We start from the raw sequence: 21,149 nt of genomic DNA, 5'->3' as shown, positions 1-21,149 counted from the left end.
TCTACAGGGTCATAGTCACATATGCAGAGCCTGAGTGATCCATAACACAGCTTATGTAAAATAATCAAAGACAGGGTGAGAACCAGTCACCTTCCATTTAAGTGCTTTGATCCAACAGAGTCATGAACAAGGCTGTTGAAAGTTTTCGTGTAATATGGCTTGAACCATTTTTAAAAGAAGACCTGAAAGTCCAAAATCATGACTGCTGTTCCAAACCTATTGATGCTCAGTCCAGGATGGTGCAAAACAAGACAAGGCTTCTCCACCTTTAATAGTTGTGTAGCGTAAGAGATTTCAGGCGGAGGAGTCCTGTCCTCTGTTGTAACTGGTCACCATAACTAAGGTGCAGTATCACACCAATATTGCCTGAGATTAAGTTCTTTAAAAATTAGTGTGATTTAATTCTGTGTAGACGCTTGTAGGAGTGAGCTGTAAGTCTCCTCATCATGAATAGGAGGGTCACAGCATGAATGGATTCATCACACAGTTTCAGGAAGGACTGTGTTGATTCTTTCACAGAAGCTTAAGAAAACAAGCTTAGGGTTCTGGGTTAAGCCAGTCAAGCTTTAGTCCCATTGAAATGAATGGGACAAGCTAGTCACCATGACTAACATTAATCCCACATGAGAAGCTTAAGGTTTGTCCCATGCCTAGAAAGCACAGTCTGAGCAGTCTTCCACTTGTCCCATACTTTCTGGGCAAGGGTCCAAGCAGTTTTGCCTCTGCCCCATCACTTCCCCCTGGAAAACTCACTCTTTAGCACTAAATCGAAACAAATGGCAATCCGATGAAAGTGGATTGCCATTTGTTGTGATTCACTGCTGAGCCCTGAGTTTTCCCAGGTGGGCAAACCAAAGTGTGCATGAGCCCTTAGGACTCAACCAGACTTCCACTTGTCCCGCTGCTTCTTCCCCCAGGAAAACCCATTCTTTACTGCTGAATTGGAGAAGAAGAAGAAGAAGAGTTTGGATTTGATATCCCGCCTTTCACTCCCTTTAAGGAGTCTCAAAGCGGCTAACAATCTCCTTTCCCTTCCTCCCCCACAACAAACACTCTGTGAGGTGAGTGGGGCTGAGAGACTTCAGAGAAGTGTGACTGGCCCAAGGTCACCCAGCAGCTGCATGTGGAGGAGCGGAGACGCGAACCCGGTTACCCAGATTACGTGACTACCGCTCTTAACCACTACACTACGCTCTTAATCATCAAGTTTTCCCAGGGAAAGTGGCGAGGCAAACAAAAGTCTGCTCAGACCCATGGTTAGAAACCTCAGGACCAGTAGAAAACAGCTCTGCCCCATGCTTTCTAGGCAGGGAACAAGTAGAAGTCTGGACAAGCCTAGTGTGGATCCAATGCCTACAAATTTTCACCTGACCTCAGGTTTTCACTGATAGTTAAGTGGCTGCAGTAAAATCCTATACATGTCTACTCAGAAATAAGTCACACTATATTATGGGGGGACCCGGGTGTTGCTGTGGGTTAAACCACAGAGCCTAGGACTTGCTGATCAGAAGGTCGGCGGTTCAAATCCCCGTGACGGGGTGAGCTCCCGTTGCTCGGTCCATGCTCCTGCCAACCTAGCAGTTTGAAAGCATGTCAAAGTGCAAGTAGATAAATAGGTACCGCTCCAGCGGGAAGGTAAACGGCGTTTCCGTGCGCTGCTCTGGTTCACCAGAAGCGGCTTAGTCATGCTGGCCACATGACCTGGAAGCTGTACGCCGGCTCCCTTGGCCAATAAAGCGAGATGAGCGCCGCAACCCCAGAGTCAGTCACGACTGGACCTAATGGTCAGGGGTCCCTTTACCTTTACCTATATTATGGGGTGGACTCCCAAGTGCATGGGATTGCAGCCCAGTCTTTTCCTAGCCTGGAGAAAAAGGTGGTGTGAAAAGCTTCTCATCTTGCCTGGGCAGATGAATGAAGGCAGGGCTCCTGTGCTTTTAGCAGGAAGTTACCCTCACTGATATGCCTTCTGTTGCACAACTATTAAATGTGCAGGAGCCCCCTCATCTTTTTAAAACGGGTCGCCCTGTTTGCATGCTTAATTCTTGCAAGTTATGTTTCCGCTTCAGCAGCAATAGAATCAATAATTTAAAAAGGCAACAAACTTAGAGACTGGTGTAGTTTCTCTGAACCATGCTAATTCATTTCAGTTTCTTTGGAGAGGAAGGCACTCCCTGCCTGCAAACAGGAGGTTTAGTGCTGCTAAATCTTTTCCTTCCTGCTTGGCTAAGCAGATCAGTTTTCCACCCTTCTTTGCATGACATCCCTTTCTCTTATCCTGTAGAGCGGCTCAGAAGACTTGAGGCACACATCTCAGCTGAGGCGACAAGATTTTCTATTCCCCTTCGGGTGGAAGGCTATCAGCGTGAGAGCTAATCCCTCCGCCCATCTGCTTCTTGACGCTTTGTTGTTTGCCTTATAAGTTTCACATCACGTGCTACCAAGAGTGCAGGCAAGGCTATAGTTTTCGTTTGCTGAGCCTGACGTTATTTCTGACTTTTCTGTGCAGCTGTTAGGAAAACCACCTTGGGGCTCATCCCCAATTAAAAGAGATCTCAGTCAATTAACTGCATGATTTTATCCATTCATTGATTAAATCTGAATAACTTTGCATACACATAAATAGTTGTAAAGAAAAATATTTTCCTTTTGAACTATGCATGCATGTCACAGAAAGCATAAGATTTTAAGATAGTGACCACCATATGTAGTTTTGATAAGCATTTATATTTTAAATAACATTGTTGTTTAATGTTGTCCCATTTATCTGGGGTTCCTTTTTAAAAAGCAGACTTTCTTAACCTAAAGCCATTAATTGACTTGAGACTGCAATCCTGTAATGACTGGCATGTAAGTCCCACAGAATTCAATGGGATTTACTTCTGAGCAGATACAGTGGATTGCACAGTAAACATTGTAGCCCTTCCCTATACCGTTTAAACAAAATGATATGCAGAGACTGAACAGGTGAGGGTCTCTCTCTCCCCCCCCCCCTCAACCTGCAGGTGCTGAGATGGGGAAATCTGCCTGTCACTGAATCCTCATGCTGGAGAAAATTTCCATTCCCGCCTTATGCAGCTGCAAAAGGCACAGATGCCATTGGGCTTGTTTTTCATACTTTATGCAAGTTGCTAAAAATACTTTTGGGTTTGCCTTGACCAGATTTTTTTATTTTTAAAAATGTTGTAAAAAGCATTCATGCGCAATCCTACTCACAAGAACAAAAAAAAATTTGGAAGATGAAGGGTTGAGTTGAAGTGGCTAGTGTCTGAGAGAAAGAGAGAGAGAGAGAGAGAGAGAGAGAGAGAGAGAGAGAGAGAAAGAAAGAAAGAAAGAAAGAAAGAAAGAAAGAAAGAAAGAAAGAAAGAAAGAAAGAAAGAGTTTTGAGTGGCAGGAAGTGCTTCATGAAGCTGGTAGACTGTCTACGTTCTTTCAGAGTGGCTTATCTACTTAAGCCATGTGAAACAGAAGGTGCATTCAATTGTTCTTGCCCTATGGACACCTTCAGTTTGCTGTGACTTGCCCACCATTCCTCAACCCAGATCTTCACCTAAGGAGTAATTGTGGGGTGTGAAACACAGAGCAGTCAAATACAACATTCCTAGAGTGGACATAAAAAGGGGATGTCTGTACCAGCCAGTCAGAACTTCCTGTTTCCTCCTGGGCTGGGACAAATTTCCTCTACATGTGACCAGAGGTGGACGTGACCTCACCTGTACAGGTAACAAAACAGGACAGGGAAGCAGCCATCTCTCTCTGTGACTCTATTCCTTGAAGAAGAAACATCTCCTTAGCCTGAGATGCTCTTCCAGCCAAGAGAGGACAAAGGAACTATCTCCTTATGGGATAGATTCCACGTGTAACCTAAGTCTGGCTTCTGGGATCCATCTGTGAACAGAATGTGTGGCTAAACTCTTTTATACTTTTATACAAGACTATGTCATGTCTATTCTTTTTTAAGAGGGAATAAAGGGGAATTACCAGGAAACTTATTTTGGAGGTTTTACAAGCCTGGCAAAGACGTTATCCGCTGTGTAAGTTTAAAAGGGGAATGTTACTCTGCTAAATTGTAGAACTTGTTAACACAAGTTGGGAAGGATATAATGAAACAATATTCCCTCTCCTGCCTCCCTGAATATTCTCACAGTAATACCACCTGACAGCAGGTCATTGGACCAGGCCACGTGTTCCCCAGTCTTTCAAGATCTCATTTGTACTCCAGATGCTCAGGCCTTCTGAAGGGAAAGATCCTCCCTCACTTCCCTAGCTTGCTACACTGTCCTATGCCAGTGACTGAGCCACCTTCCAACCTAGGATTGCTCTTTTATCTACCTGCCATTAATTTTTTTGTGAAATGGTTGATTTAAGAAGAGCCAGGTTAGATGCCAAAGGCCCACCTCGTCCAAAGTCCCATTTCCAAACAGGCCCATTTGGAAGCCTTTGGCAAGCAAGCAAACAAACAAACTGGGTTTGCAGTGACATTACTCAGTCAAAGAAATCAACCTAGTCTCACCCTTGGGTGACTTTCATTTGCAATCGGATGGATCTTGCATTCAGTGAGACTTACCTCCAAGTAAGTTATTATGCTGAATTTAATATTGTAGCATCAAGTAATCCCGTAAAGGAGCAGGATTACTTGCTAATCAGTGTGCAAAGAGTTAACAACAGCATCCTATAGACATGTTGGCTCAGAAGTAGCTCCCCTCGCCCCCCTCCAACGGGACTTTTCTGAGGAGAGTGCACACGATGCATCGGATTGCAGGTCCCCCCCCCCAAATGGGGTGGCGCAGGGGCAGGAAGTGATGTCAAATAAAACTAACTAGGCTCAGTTGGAAGCATACGGGCGACACCCTACCCCTGCTAATTCTGCAACGTTATACGATCCGATTTAAAGGTAAGACCCACGGAAAATATAATAAGCAGGTCCCTCTGGGGCGCTCATCATGTCGAGCCAGCAGGCGAGCATATGGAAACAGCACACGGCGAAGAAAACCCTTGCGTGGCTTGACATTTCTTACTCCTCACCCCAATGGCTCTCGAGCCAAGAGAGAGCCAGGAGGGAGCAGGGCAGCAGGCGCGCAAAATCACCTGCAGGGTTTCTCTCGCCTCCTTCCAGGGCATCAAGCAGCTTTCTGCTCCGCCTGCCTGAAGGGAAACTACATAGAATCATAGCATTGTAGACTTGGAAGAGACCCCCAAAGGTCATCTAGTTCAACCTTCTACCGGGGTGCCACCAGCTTGAATAAAATATGGGGGAGGGGCAGGTAATCCGCCCCGCATAATCAATCACAAGGCGCAGCGCAGGCACGCTATTTGTATGGCCATGCCCATGGACTGTGCTCCCTCAAATATTTTATTGTAGGGGGCGAAGGGAGTTGGCTCCTATGCCGCCTGCAATGCAGGGATCACAGCTGACGCCTCCTTAGGGATGAGGCTGGGCGCTGTCACCTCTTCGCTTGCTTTTCCCGCAGGATCCGCATCTGCGGGTCTGACTGGGCACAGGACAGTTTCCAAGGTTCCTCTGCAGCTGTTCAAGGCACAAACCTTTGCCCGGATGGGAGCCCCGTTTCCAAAGCCTGGAGAGTTCTCGGTCCTTTTCTTCCCCTTTCTATCCTGCCAAACTAAGGCGATGCTGGCTTTCTCCTTTAACTTCCGATCCTGGGAGGTTAACAAAGCGAAACCCGTACAGACAGTTTCCAGCTGCGCCCTGGCTTGCTTATTCTCAAGAAATATGCCCACGGCCACATTTAATGCACCCTTAGGCTACTTTAACAGTCCGTCCAAAGAGTCCCGGGAACTGTAGTTGAAGGGCGCTGATCTCACAGAGCTACAATTCCCAGCGCGCTTAACAAAATGCAATTCCCAGACATCTCCCTGGCTGTTCCAGTGGTATAAGTGGGCTCTGAATGCACGTTGTGGATGTGTCTCCTAGGAAGAGGCAGCGATGGGAAATCCTGAGATTCACCAGAGTGACCAGACCCAGATGAGGTCTGGAAGCCTGGCAGCCCCCGGTCCACGATCTCGCCCATCTGGAACTCCTGACTGCCTTGGCTCTTTCTTCCAAGCCACCTGGAAAGAAAACCCTGCTGTGCATCTCCCAGGTCGCCGCTAAGGGAAGAGGCCGAAGGCCCACCAAGTCCAGCCAACTGTCCTCACAGTGGCCAGTTGGTGGTGCTGGCAGCGGTTCTCAACCTGTGGGTCCCCAGATGTTGTTGGACTACAACTGCCATCATCCCTAGCCAAAGCTCAGGGATGATGGGAGTTGTAGTCCAACAACATCTGGGGACCACAGGTTGAGAACCGCTGGATCAGACTGGGCCATGAAACCTTGACCCAGTCAGTGCCTGGCCTACCTCACAGGGTTGCTGGGATGAAATGAGGAGGGAGGAAACCATGTAAGCCACTTTGAGCTCCGTGGCGGGGGGGGGGGGGAGGTGGGATATATAAACGCAATATAACCAAATAAATAAATGCCCAAATAAAGGAAGTCCGCGAGCAGACTCGGAGCGCCCAGATCGCTCCTAGGAGACCCTAAGAACTCCCCAGCCCCCTCCTGCCCTTCCTGAGGGATCCTCGCCCCGAGAGATGTGGAGTAAGGAAGTCCTGTCATCACCAGGGAGTAGCGGCCGGACTTTGGGGGCAGAGCGTACCCACTTGGAAGAGCACGCAGGAGGGCCTCCTGAAACACATATTTTATCTTTATTGTTTTATTTTTATTACATCCATCTAAAGAGCAATCCCCTCCCCCGCCCTGTAAGGCCAGTCAGTCCTAAGGAGACCTAGCTGCACCAGTGCCAGGGACCGGATTGGAATCGGAGCAGGTGCTGGAAGGAGAGGGGCGTTTAAACCAGGAACCCAGCCCAGTCCTTCAAGCTCGAAGCGCCATCCTGGTCCTCGAAGCTGAGCGCCTCTTTGCAGGTGGATGATCCCGACGGGTTCAGACGCGCCTGATGCCGGACAGAGTCCTTCTGCAAATCGCACGTACTCTGCACATGCTCAGGAGTTCTGTTACTTCTTCTGTTCTGCCCAGTTCAGTCGTTTGCAAGCGCCAGCTTCTCTCCACAGAAGCGCTATAAACAGATTAAACAGAAGAGGAATAACCTATGTGCAAACAATTGAATAATCCAGTCCAGTTCCCCTATATTTGTTCCATAAATTTCATGCATTTAAGGGGAACTGATCCGGGGTCTCGCTTCTGGAACTGGGTGGTTAAATGGCGATGCGAGGAGAGCGGAGCAGGCGCAGAGACGGACAGGAACACGGAGCTGCCCCGGCCCGCAGGAGTTCAACCGGTGAAGCCTCCGCCACATCACTGCATTTCTTGTAGGCAGAAAGCTGAGTTTCGGTGTGTGAGGTTTTTAACTGAGGTCAGGAAACCAATTTGTTTGTCGCGTTCAGCTCTGAGCCTCGATCAGACTGAAAACAGAAAGGAAAGCGAGCGGCATAAACATTGTCAGGGGAAACGGCTGGATCGGGCCTTTGTCTCCGTTTGGGCCTATTAGCCAAAGGGGGGAGGGCAGGATCTTGCCCCATTATAGCAGGCATTGCTAACTTCGGGTTAGCAATCGTCAGCATCCTTTATTTTTCTTATCATTATGCCTGCCCTGCACAGCAACCTGACACCCTACAGCAGCTTAGCAGGTAACTTGTAAACCGCTGCCTCAGTGGTTTGCTTTGCAAGCAAGCGGTATATAATTTTTTGCTAAATAAAGTGAATTTGGTTCTAGTGCGGAAAAGCGTCACCTGCCGGTTTTCTCCAAGCCAGGTTGTTCTAACAAGTGCACGGGAGCACAGCCGAAAAGGACACCACGGAACTTGGCAACCCTACAATTTGAGAGGCAGGACCAGTTTCCAGGAAAGGGTTCTGAACTTGGGGGATCACTGGGCGTGTTTGCAAATGCTTTCTCTACATTTTAAGGGAGTGTGGAGTGTGGCTGGCCAAACAAGAGAATTTGGCCTTAGCCTTCGATTTATTAGTACCTTGGATTAATCTCAACAGCAGTAATTTGTTTCGAAAAGGTCCTGATTAGCTGCCTTTGCAAATAATTTTAATTTATACGTATGGAAAGCAATGGAGAAGTACGATCTGCTCGTCCCCTAAGGAGACAGCAACGTCCAGTTATTAGGTAGCCTGGCCCAGCTGCTTCCCCCAGCGCTGTGCAGACCTTCTCGAGGAAATCAGATCTAGGGAACGCGTTTTTCTAGGGTGCCATTTCAAAGATCGCTGCCTGCTTTTGACGGTATGAACTGTTTTGGCGTCGCCCTTCTCCAGCCAGCTGAAAGAGAAAATAGTTTAGATCTAGATCTCCCCACACCAATCCGAGCCGGTGGGAACTCGGCAGCTGTCTTCTGTGACCTGAGCCTCGTACCTCGGCTCTCCTCCAGCGCTAAATCTGTTAATGAGTCCTCCTGCGGAGCAGATTGAAGGAGGCGTTTCCTATTAGTCAAACCCCCGGGATTAGAACTCAGAGCCTTAACACATGGAAACCTGAGAGGCAGAGTTTGTTTTTTTAATGGCCGGTGCAGAAACTTAAGCCTACCTGGAAATCACACCCTCTCTGGGACCTGGCGAACTCATCCCAGATAGGCAGCGTTTGAGTAGCAACACTTGGCACATGCTCAGAGATGCTTAGGGCCTGTTTACGTGCTTCAACAAAGATTTAATTTTAAATGTCTGCAACGTAAACTTACTTCCACGTCTTCTAATGATTTAGAAGCTATTAAATCGTTGTGTGACTCCAACCAAGATTGTTTAAAACCTTTGCTTTGGGAAATTACTTGAAGGGGTCGGGTTCCCTCTCAGCATTTGAGGGATGGTTCCCTCCCGTCGCTAAAATGTTTATAGAGTGGTTTAATTGTAAAAAAAGAAAAATAATGAGGCCTAGAAACTTGAAGGAAGTGGGCGGTGAACCGAAGGACCAAGATGATGGCTACAGTGCGCCACTTTTGAGGAGAGGAGAGCAGTTTCGAACTTCTGTTCTAGTCAGATGAAAAATAGTTATTTTCAGAACGTATAATATGCCAGGATGCCTTTCAGAAATAGAAGTATTCTTGGGTTAAAGTCCTGTCTCATTCGCCGACGGCATCGTAAGAAGCCGGTTTTCACGTTCCTAGGATTGCAATTTCCCCCGCCTCCTCCCGCCCTTTGCAGTTTCGATTCCTGTGCTTCGAATCCGGTCCTGGGCTGGGTAGAAGATGGACCGCGGCCACCTAACTGACAATTTGTAGAAGATAGATCTGCAAACGTATTTGGACTGCCGGTTATTTAGCAAGAACGAAAAGCGTCCTCCCCTCTCAAATCAAGTTGCTGAAATGGGAAAGAAAATATTAAAAACAAAAAAGACTTGGGGAGTGCGCGCAGGAGAGATTTGTGTGTAAAAGGACTGAGGTCAGACCTGATCCCGAAAAGGAAGTCTTGGGTTGAGCGTGTCCCCTGCGACCCCCTGGCCCTTCAATCTAAAACAGCAGGAATAACCTGCGCCATCATTTTGCAGCTGTCTGTGACTGGTGGCTCTAGAGAGTGAGAGAGTGAATGGATGGATGGAAAAGTAAAAAGCTGACAAAGCCACTGTCCACACGGCTGCACGTGTCACTTGGAAGTCAAGTCCCCCGGATTCCAATGGAATACTCCTTGCCGCGGGGCTGGAGGTTTCCACGCAGTTGCTTCGGAGCACGCAATCCTAAACACAGCTCCTTGGAAGCAAATCCAATGGAGCTTCCGTGATTCGGCCCCGAATCCTCTTTCCATCTGAGCTCGGTCGGAAAGGGACCCCAATAGTCATAAGGCTACAGATGGTGTGATCCCAGAGGGTGCCTTGGGACCGCTGATTCCAAGAACTTCGAGAGCGCCTGCGTTAGCTCCTCCCGGGGCAAATTATGTAGGGCCGGGCCGGGGGACCTGTGGGCCTCCAGATGTTGTTGTACTACAACTCACATCATCGCTGAGACCTTGACCATGGGCCATGCAGGCTGGGGGTGTTGGGAGCTGAACAGCATCTGGGGAACCGCAAGTTTCCCACCTCTGGTGTTGGTGCACCATGATGATGGTGGTGGTGGTGAAGATTCCATCCCACCCATCTCCCATCACTGCATCTAGGGCTGAAATGTCCTAAAACGACTAAGAGCCTCTTTGCCCAGCACAGCCCACTGGATACGCAAGGCATAAGATCACACTTGAGAGTGAACGCCTTTGACTTCCTCAGTCTTTAAAAAGACTGGACACCTGCCCTTATTTCTGTTCTTCCTAGGTGGCAATTTCGCCCCTTAGAAACAAGATATATAGCTGATTCAGAACTCCCCGAGCCTTAAGGTTGGAGTACTATGCGTGAGGAAAAGGCGCAATCCTATCCATGCCTTCTATTTCAACGGGATTTACTCCCAGTGAAGTGTGTGTAGGATTACAGCTTCTCTTTCGTACGGACGTGCAAAGGCTTGGGCTGCATACAGAAAGAGTTTGTTGCAAAGCCAAGCACGCACCCGGAATGATGGTTTGGAGCCGCAATCCAAGGCACAGTTACTGGAAAGTAAAGCTCCACCGACCACCGCGGGGCTTCCTTCCCAGTAGGCATGCTTAGGAGAGGGCATGAAGCTGTTGGTCTTTTAATAATGTGGCCCCGATCCTGCGCCCATTTGAGTGCCCATAATATGAGCACTTGAAGCTCGAGCCAACACATCTTGTACTCAGAATAAAGTTCCTATTTAAGTGAAGGGGGAGTTGGTTTTTCAGAATATGTGCTCGGATAAAAGCGAGGGGTCTTCCGCTTCATCGCCAAGGTGCTGGCCTTCATCCCGTGAGGATGGCGATTCCTCAGCTGAGTCTCATTCCCACCGAATGGCTTCATTATTCTGTCTCACAAAGGAAATAAATGCAAAACGGTCGTGTCTTCTCTTTCTTTTATTTCTTTTATTATTATTTAAAAATGTCAACAGTGGATCACTTTTTTTTTGCAACCAAACAATAAATATTATTTAGCAACTTTTTTCCATTTCTTTATTTTATATAGATAATATATATAAAAAAATAAACAGGTGATAAAAAATCTCTTGAAGGTGACAGCGCTAAGAAAAGAAGAAGACAATAGGTTATTCAGAAACAAGCGGGGGGGGGGGAGAGTGTCTCAATACTGCAGCCCCAAACAGTGCGGAGATCTCAGCTGTTGGGCGCTTTCGAAAAAACAGTTAAGTTTGATCAAGAAAGCCTTAAGGCCACGCGCCCGGAAAGAAGAAAAGGCCCTTAACACGCACCCCGCCCTTAAAGGTTTTACAGAACAAGCTCTCACAATCAGATAGCGTCAGAGGGAACCATTTGCACCAGATCTGGCAGCGTATATACAAATCCGACTCCCCAGCAGCAAAATGCATAACTTTTCCCCTTAGCTTGGCCGCTCTAATGACGCAGGCCCAAAGTGATCCCGCTCGGCATTTTAGCGCGGCGATCCTAACCAGCTTGGGCACGATCCAGTCAACATTTCTGTTGCAATTCTTCACGCTCAAGGACCTTGGTAGTAAGCCCTGTTGCATTTCGCCGGACTTACTTACATGCATGTAGGATCAGGTTTAGAGACACACGGAAAGTCACTTTCCAGAGGGGCGGCAGCGCAGCAAAACCGACCAAGAGCCTTGTAGCAAGCCACGCACATCATGACGCAGTCTTTAGCCCGCCAGAGCTGATGCCAAAATCAATGCCTCGAAGGTGCCACAAGATTCTTCGTTGGCTCTCCAAGCTGCCTGACTCTGGTTGGATCGTGTCCCCTCTTTGGAACCACAACTCACTAGTCTCAGTGGCCCCTTCAGCCTAGCGGGTTCAGGATTCAGTTGCTGCTACCTGAAACTTAAACCAGCAGCGGAGCCTACTTGGAAGCAAATCGGCTCAGGTTCTGGTGGAATTAAAGTCCTCTGTGATACATTAGCTGGGAAGTGAACCCCACGGATTTCTAAAGGACTGGATGTCCAGTTATAAAGTGTGCAGGACTGAATATTCCCCCCACCCAGAGAGAGAGAGAGAGAGAGAGAGAGAGAGAGAGAGAGAGAGAGAGAGAGAGATGCTAGGCTGCTAAGGCAGTTTGGGTTCCTCTGGTTTGAAGGCGAGTGCCTAAACTTACTTGTACCTTCTACCGTTTTTAAAGAACAAGAACATACAAGGTTCTGAAAGCAATGCGCGGTGAGTTTACGCACAACAGGGACTGAGATCAGAGTGAAGCCAAGCGATGGAGTTCAAGAGGAATCCTGTGACCTGTCCCGCCCGTACCAGCTTTCTGCAGCAGTTCGGCGGAGAAGGCAGAGGGGCTTTAGCGTCCGGGGTCTTGAGTTCTATTCCCTCTCCAAGTAAGTAACGGAGTCCTAGTTGGGGGGAGCGCCCGGGGAGAGTTGTTGTGAAGCAATAAAGGGTGGGGGTCAAGTTTTGTACGTCCTGGAAGGGAGAGCTTCAGTTTGTGGAGTCCAGGACAACCCTATTTTTTTGTCCTTGGGGGTCCCTTTCTGTGCGCCTTCGGCCCCTCTCCTTCCCACCCACCTTCCCTCTCTCCCGTCCCCTCGAGGCCTCTTCATTTGGCGTCGCTGGTTAATCTGGGCAGGCTGGCCGTGTTCATGCTGGAGACGTGGTGGTGCGACGGGGCGGGCACCTGGCACATGCTGCAGGGACACGGCATCCCTCCCCAGTGCTGGAAGCTGCTGCCCAGCGGGCCCGAAGCCGCTGCCGCCGCCGCCGCAGCAGCTGCAGCAGCGGCCGCGGCGGCGGCGCTGGACGGCGACTTGAGGAGGCCGTGGCTGGGCCGGATGGAGCTGACAGCCGACAAGCCCGCGGAACCGGGCAGGGAGGCGCTGGAGACAGCGGCGGGGGGCAGGATCGGGTGGTGCACGGCGTGCGAAGCCGGGTGGCCCGGCAGAGGCGCGGAATGGCCCACCATGCCGCCCGGGCAGGCGGCGGCAGCAGCGGCGGCTGCGGCGGCGGGGTGGAAACCGGCGGCGTGGTGGCCGCCGTAGATCTCGCTGAGGAGCCTCTTCATCTCCTCGAGGGAGTTGGTGAGCATGAGGATGTAGTTGCGCGCCAGCAGAAGGGTGGCGATCTTGGAGAGCTTGCGCACCGACGGGCCGTGCGCGTAGGGCATCACCTCCCGCAGGCCGTCCATGGCGATGTTCAGGTCGTGCATCCGCTTGCGCTCGCGGCTGTTGATCTTCAGGCGCAACTGCTGCAGCTCCGGCTCCGTCATTTGCTTCTTGTCCTTCTTGGACGCCGACGAAGAGGAGGACGACGACGAGGAGGAAGAGGAGGAGGGAGACTTGAAGGCCAGCTTGTCTACCATCACCACCCCGGCCGCGCTCATGGCACTGCGCAGCTCCGCGCTCAGCTCCGCTGGAGAGTCGCTGGGCGTCGAGCTGGACACGGCGCCGCCCGCCGAGAAGCCGCCGCCGCCGCCGCTCTTGCTCCTGGACGACACGAAGAGCTCATCGGGCTCCGGCGACGAAGGGCGGCTGGACACCAAGCTCGCGTCCGAGTCCATGCTGGTCCTGCAGAGGGGGAGCAAGAGGACAGAGGCGCTGGGCGTCAGTCAGGGTCAGGTCGGCCCGACGTGCCCCAGAAATCGAGGGGATGCCTTGCCAAGCTCCGGTCCTGTGCGCGGTGACTGGAAACTGAAGAGGTCGACCTCCCAGCCAATGTGCACAGGATCCGGCTGGAAAGAGGCAGCTCCGAAATCGCTCGCTGCCGTCTTAAAACACGCTCCCTCCAAAGGCAGCTCCGCGGGACTCACCTCTGGGTAAAGGTGTTTTAAGATGTGCCTCCCCTCGAGTTCAGTGGGACTTAAACCCGGGCGCAATTCAGCAAAAGTTAGTCGGGATTGATTTCCACGGGAAGCAACGGAACGTTAATTCCCATCGATCTCAATGGGGCTTAGTCGTAAATTTGTCTGCTTGCTTTGCTGGATTATGGCCAATTATGATGACATACCTACAAATCACAGTTTATCCCGGATCAATAAATTCCCAGGAAAACCTGTTCTTATATTCTACTCCCGGTCACTCTGAATTAGACTATTCGCAGATAAACCACCATTGAAATAACCTCTCCCAGGTTTCTAGCACTCATTAAACGCCCAGATTGTGCATTCAAAAAAGTTTGGTTAAAACGCATTGTGGGAGCAAAGGTGCCCTAAGGGGGAACATATTGTGCCAAAATCCATTTGTTGGATTCTGAGAAACTGCGTCTTGGGTTATCCGCTTTGCTGATCGAGCTGCAACCTCCTGTTCCAAAACTCAAAGCACCCCCTCGGCCACCATGTAGTTTCTCACTTCCCACACCTGCCAAACAACATAAACTAGAGCCAAAAGGATTCCATATCTCTCTCTCTCTCTCTCTCTCTCTCTCTCTCTCTCTCTCTCTCACACACACACACACACACACACACACACACACTTTTCAATTCAGAGCAGTTTACCAAAACTATCCAAAGCAGAAAGGGCAGGCTGGAGCAATCTAGAAACGAGCTTTCAGAAGTCTCCTTTTAAGCCAAATGGTCTTTGGATGCGGCCCTTTCTACCTAAGCAGTACTGTTCGCATCTCTCATCTAGACTGCACTCCCCGTTCTTCCAAGATCCCGCCCGAGCTTCCAACTTCAAACATCACCGGCAATACCATTTAAAACAACAATACTGCTATTCGGCTGTTTCCCTGCAACTGGCAGATGCCTGAACGGCCACCGAGACACCAGCCCAAAGTTTATCGCGTGTTGCTTGTTCCCAAAGTCCCTCTTAAGACGAAGAAGTAGAAGAGGAAGGGGGAAAGCTCCACGATGCTGAACTCCGGGCAGCTTCAAAGAAAATTCGCTTGTCCTCTTTAAAGGTGGACAATGTGATCTTCTCCAGAGTTTAAATATTTCCTTGGCAAGGTAAGAGCCACCCGCATCTATTTCCCCTTAACCTGGAATCACAGCCAGCCTCCCGCTGTTCCCAAAAGTGACCAGTGGGCGTTTACTCGGGAGAAAGTTCCATCAGACGAACTTCCTTCTAAGCTAATGCGCCTGGCTCAGGACCAGCGCGTCCAGGGAAGGAGAGAAGAACCGATCAAAGAAGCAGGCGCTTCTTTATGGGCGCTGGGAGAAGATTGCGCGTGTACTCGCTCGCCTCCACCCTCCGAAGCGCACCTGGTTTGTGTTTTAGGGGATTTGCGCTCCCTAAGCGACCCTGTCGGCGAGTCTGCCCCGCGATGGAAAGGGAGGAGCACTTACAGTTTGCAGGGGGGATCTCTCTGAGCGGCCGGATCCTCTCCAGCAGCGCTGGTGGCTGTCCCAGAGCGCAATGAATACAGAAGCATCTTTGCGCGCCTGGCTGGTGTTTTTATAGCCACCTTGCGCAGCCGAGCTGAGCCAGAACAATGTTATTGTCCGGGACAGGCGGCTGCACCAATGAGCGAGGCGCTGCCGGAGGGGGGGGGCAGCAAAGTGATGTCACGCCCGCGAATTCCGCTCAATGAAACGGGCTGCGAGCGCACGCCCCTCCTCGCTCTGCGGGCCAATGGCGAGAGAGATCGAGACCCAGAGACAGAGGGAGAGCTTTGTCACCTCTCGCCTGAAATGCCACAATGACAGCGCTCGCAACAGCTGGTGGGGAGAAAGTGGGGAGGGGGGGGAATCGAGCAAACAAGCCTCGGACCCGGTACAACAATAACATTTGGTGAGCGGTGCCCCCCAACTCACCCGGGGCCAGCCACTCCACTTGGCCGCCCTGGCTGGAGAGTTTTAATAGGGTTTCACAAACACTTGGGCATTTCAGTCTCTTCTCTCTCCGCCCTCCCTTGCAATGTAAACACTCACGGGTCACAATGCGGCACCGTCCCGCACTTACTGAGCCACTTATCTTCAGCCCGGGCAAACTCCCTTTGCTCCCGGGACCCAGATCTCTCTCTCTCTCTTCCAAGGCGCTTGGGTTGCCTTTTCCGTAGAGCGCAACTGGAAAGATGCGCCCAGGACCCTGCTCCGCTCCCCTCCGCATCGCCTCCTTCTGCCAGGAGATGAGGAGAGCTTGCTCCAGGAAGCAGGCTAGAGAGCGTTTTCTCTTGTCAAACGTGTGGTTTTAAAGACCAGACGGCAACAACAAAAACAAACCCAGAACAAAACAAACACCTAAGCTACTTAAAAAATATCTCGCCCTATTTAAATATTTTGACATAAATAGTAGAAAAAGGCACTTATTGAACTACCAGGAACCATGCGATCGTTATAAATTTGATCATAATACTCTTTACAAGCTTTTTTTTCCCTTTTAAAAAGAAACAAAACTTAGTAATTATCACAGCCACATCCAGGCGAGGGGTGCTTAGATCTTTAAAAGCTCTATTAATGTTTAGTGTGTCGACAGGTTAGAAGGCTGCATATGCGACCTCCTAACCCTACACTTCCTACGCCTTCATTCAGAAAGTAAGAAGTCTCGAAACGGCGTGCGTTTCCTTGGCTGCAACTCCCACGAATTTTAAATGGAATTTACGCTGCGCTCATCCCGATTCGCTGAGCTGTGCGGTAGGATCTTGCGTCCGTCTACTCGGAAGCAAGTGCCAGCGGGCCCAGTTTCAGTTCCAGTTTGGCGGGTCTGTAGAATTTACAAGTGCACTTCAGGATCCACGTTCCCGAAAGCGCCTTGCACGTTCTACCCCTTTGGAAAGCGGTTTGCGCAATTTGGTGTCAAGACAAAACAATGCCTCCGCTATTTGTTCTTGCATGGTGGGAGGCCTTTGACAGGCTGGGTGGGGGGCGGTTGGTGGCGGGCAGAGGAAGACAGTTATAGATCTAACTGAGTCTTCCCACTCATTTGAACAAATTGCCGTCCTCGGCTCGCCCCCAAAGCCTGGCCACCTTTTGTTATATAATTTTGAGACTCGTGTGTTTCCCAGCTGGCTCGGGAAAGCCCCAATCATCCGTTAAAGATGCATTTAAAACGCAAAGAAGTGACGCGTGGAAGTGTGCTTCTTCTAACGGTTCTGGTGATGATCCATAACAACGCAATTAGATTAAAATGAGGCTCCTCCCGGCCTCATTGCTTGGCTGTCTGCGTCAGGGAGTCAAATAAAGACCCCCGTCTGCCAGGCAGCCCTGGAAAGAAAGTTGGAGAGAAATAGGTTGCGTTCGAGGGTTGAGGTGAAACAGGTCGACGCACCTTGGCTCGGCTGCAAGCAAACTTCTAGGCTCTCGACAGGGAAGGAGGCTTCCTCAGAAGTCTGTCCCCTGGAAATCCGTGGGAGCAACAAATTCGTAGCCCTTCCGAAGCCAAGACAGGTAGAGCGCTCTCGCCAGCATCTGCGCTCAAGTCCTGGGGGGTTCAGTGAGAAGGAAGGATGGAAGGAAGCAGTCTTCACCACGTGTTTCCATCTTTTCCGTCGAGTTCAGTGGGACTTTTGGGTGCTTAATTTTGTCTGGATCATGCTCAGTATAATAAGGACCGCACCTGGGTTTGAAACATTAGCATTTCCCTCTGGAAATGGATCGCGCGAAGAGTCTCTCCCAGAAGTCTGAATTAGGCTGTCCTCGGGATAGCATAGAAACCCTGGTTACATTCCAGCTTTAAATTCGTGTCTTTGTTTAACTGGATAATGGATCCTCTCTCTCTCATTCACACACACACACACACACACACACACACACACACACACAGAGAGAGAGAGAGAGAGAGAGAGAGAATCCTAAATTCTATAGATATTCTTTATGGGCCTACACGCGCGGTGTCACAAGGCGAATCCAGTGAAATACGGGTACTTAGAAACTGGTGGGATTAAGTAAAAGCTATCTCCCTTCACTTTTATGGGACTGGTCGATTTCTTAAAAGAGCAGTACCCCGCTTTAAACCCTAGAAGCCACTGCCACGCCTTATATACTTGCTCCTATGCGGATGAGCTATGGCTGTTCAGGATCGCTGGGAACGATTGCTTGCACGTGATTTGTGATCCTCCCTTTCATTTTACTTGACATGTTGTTTCATAACTGAGACTCAGCTTTGGACATTCGCCTTGATGAACGCTACTTTTCGTTTTTACGCACAGGATCACCGTGCTCAGGTTTTTATTTTTAGTGCGCGGTTGGGCTCAACTTTGACTGCAATCCTGTACACATATAACTAGGAGCTGAACTATCTGGGGTTTACCTTTGAATACACACGCATAGGATTGCACTGTTTAAAATCCCATCGATTACAACCGTCCCTCTCCCCCACTGAAATGGAGCGGACGGAAAAGTGCTGCCTCCTGTCCGACGCTATGAATGGAACAGAAAGTATTTGACTATACAGAGGATAAAAACGCACCTTAGATTACACGCAGATTCGAATCCTTTGCAGGGATATTTATTGCGCAACGTTATTTTCGTTTTAGCGTCCATTTTCCGGAGCGGAGGAATTCAGACGGTCAAGGCCTGGTGACCTTCAGCGAAGCACCTACCCTAAAAGCTTGCCCAGTTGCATGTCTGCCTGGCATGCTGAGCTTTTCAAAGCACAGAAATTCTACCAGGGAAAGGTCCTAACCCGAGATGCAAATGCAAAATACGTATTTATTTCCCTTAAAAAGTAGAATTGCATTTATCCGCCTCTTTCCAAGGGGATGACTGTTCGGGATCTGGCCCACACACCAGCTTAACTTCGGCAGTTGCTCCCAACCAACTCACTGGGTCCCGACCTCCCTCGCCCTTCGTTTTAAACAGCTCCCAATCTTTCGGGATCAGGAGTTCAAATAAAATGCACGGCAGTCCTTGGAGAAAACAGCAGCTTTAAAAACTCCTCAGGACGGCCAGTTATTTTGCGGGAGGGTCCTCTATTTGGCTTACTCCAACCCGGGAGAAGCCTCTTCGGTGTGATCACTGTCCCTGCTAAGCGGCCCGATCCACAAGCACGTCACGTCAATGGGGATGATTCCTAGGTACTACCTGTACTACCTCATACAGATGAGTGGTCTGAGTTGGTCCAAAGTCATTCCGTACTGGTTGCTATTCCAAAGTTATAAGGGGACAATCTCTTGCCCGGTGGTGCTCTTAGCGACAGCCAGGGCAGCAACACCCCCCCCCCCCCGGGAAAGAGGAATCTACTGCAGCATAGATTTTGCTTTCCAAATCTAATTGGATTTCTTTTAACAGGAAAGCTGGGAGTCCAACAGGTGAAGCTTTCCTCCATCAGGGCATTGGCGTGGCACCTAGTAATAGCTTGGCGGTCAATGCAGCTCCCTCAGCAAGTTGTTATTTGGGGTCAATAGGGTATCTCAGCCAAGAAGCTGCTACATTCGGTGCCAGCTTGTAGTTTCTGGGTGGAGCCCAAGGGAAGCCCCACAAAGAGCACATTGCAGTAATCTAACACTGAGGTTACCAATTCCAAGGCCTCAGAAGCCAACGAGTAAGCCTCATTGAACTCATTGGGACTTACGGCCGAATGAATAGCGATGCAGACCCGAGGAATACGAAGACCTTCGGGTCCCTTTCGACTGACTGTTGTGTTGTTTTCTAGCTAGCCCCATTTCATTAAGCTAGCAGGTCAAGAAACTGGGTATTACTCTTCAGCCGATCTTCTCTTCGTCTTCTCCCCGCGTCGGGGATGGCAGAGGAAGGGAGCGCGTTGGCGCCCCCACACGGCGGGAGCCCCTTGAATCCAAACGACCCGAGCTGGGCGCTGCGTAAAGTTCTGGAGTTTCGACGTGGAAGGGAATCTGGCCGCTTTCAGTGGAACATGACATCTCAGGAGTCCTCGGTCGGCGCATCTGGAAGAGAGATGAATCCGGGCCATCTGGCTGGGTTGCCAACTCCGCAGCTGGGGCGATCCGCAAAAGGGTTCCCACAGGAGCGAACCCTAAATGGTTCCCGGAGAAGACAGCTTTACGCATTGTAAAAGCCACCTTTACCTTTTACCGAGGTATTTATTTGCCTTAAAAACAACAATCCAGGATCGGTGGAAATAAGTGCAGATCTGATTCACCATCTGAAAGGGTGGTCAAGCCAATGTGTGAGAGACATAGGAGCCAACTCCTCAGAGTATTTTTAAATAAAAATTTATATCCCACCCTTCCTCCCAGAAGGAGTCCAGGGCAGCAAACACACAAGCAAGAAAGCAATCGACACATTTAAAAACAGGCATAGGTAAACTCCAGCCCTTCACATGTTTGGAACTACAATTCCCATCATCCCTAGCTAACAGGACCAGTGGTCAGGGATGATGGGAATTGTAGTCCCAAACATCTGGAGGGCCGGAGTTTGCCTATGCCTGTTTAAAAACATCTAAAGAGTGGACCTATTGAAATAACTGGATTTAAGTTAGTATTCATTTATGAATAGCTTCTGTAAAACACCCCAAAGCAATGTAACAGTAAAGACTCCCAACAATAAAAACATCTATAAAAACGATTTGAAGTACAATTCAGATACAGACAGCAATTAAAAAAAATCTCCAGAGCTTGTTGGAAAAGAAAGACCACAGAGACAGTGCCTGTCTTATATGTAATGGAAGTTACAAGAGGTAGGTTCCAGCACACAGAAGTTTGATTTCAATGTTGTACAGAACAGACCTCCTGATGGGATGGTATTTGCAAGAGACCCTCGGTTGTAGATGGCAGTGACTGACTGGGATCCAACTTAGTTGGACAAGTTCTTCATGTAGGCACCTGCCAAGTTAAGCCTGGTTGGGGAGACCATTCCAGAACAAGGGAGCCACCACTGAAAAGGCTCTCTCCTTCTCTTACAGGTTGGACTCAGCAGCACAGGTGATGTGTGGACTTCTGAAATACTTTATAGGCAGTCCAAAGTTCGACTGACACTTCTCCCTATCCCAAAGACCAGCTGTACAACAGATAAAAACTCAGGGTATTCAACACACTCACAATCATGTAACTGTTTAACACAGCCAATTATTAAATTGCAATGCATACAATACAAGTCAGTAAGTGTCCATTTTAACACAAGGTCTGTTTTAAGTCCACATAAGACTTGGTCAGAATTCTGTGGGGACACTCTTCATGCATAAAAAATTATCCTTGAGTTAGAATTGCCTACGATCCACAGTGATTTTTCAGTGTTTGATGGAAGCAAGTTTGGAGACCCTTTTTCCTATACAGTGGTACCTCTGGATGCGAACGGGATCCGTTCTGGAGCCCTATTGGCATCCTGAGTAAAACGTAAGATGCGTCTGCGCGTGTGCAG

General features: G+C 49.5%; 1 protein-coding gene across 1 annotated transcript; it reads right to left on the bottom strand.

Moving 5' to 3' along the window:
• Positions 1-10,883: 10,883 nt before the first annotated feature.
• On the bottom strand, positions 10,884-15,338 carry OLIG2 (oligodendrocyte transcription factor 2). Its single transcript, XM_028727054.2, has 2 exons — positions 15,222-15,338; positions 10,884-13,506 (listed from the first exon to the last, which is right to left on the bottom strand). The coding sequence occupies exons 1-2, from the start codon at positions 15,305-15,307 to the stop codon at positions 12,543-12,545; spliced, it is 1,050 nt and encodes a 349-aa protein (XP_028582887.1). The 5' UTR covers positions 15,308-15,338; the 3' UTR covers positions 10,884-12,542.
• Between the last annotated feature and the right edge of the window lie 5,811 nt (positions 15,339-21,149).

The sequence above is a fragment of the Podarcis muralis genome, chromosome 4 (assembly GCF_964188315.1).
Source record: "Podarcis muralis chromosome 4, rPodMur119.hap1.1, whole genome shotgun sequence".
Classification (NCBI taxonomy): domain Eukaryota; kingdom Metazoa; phylum Chordata; class Lepidosauria; order Squamata; family Lacertidae; genus Podarcis; species Podarcis muralis.
The sequence above is the reverse complement of the archived record's forward strand: the minus strand, read 5'-3'. Positions and strand labels throughout refer to the sequence as shown.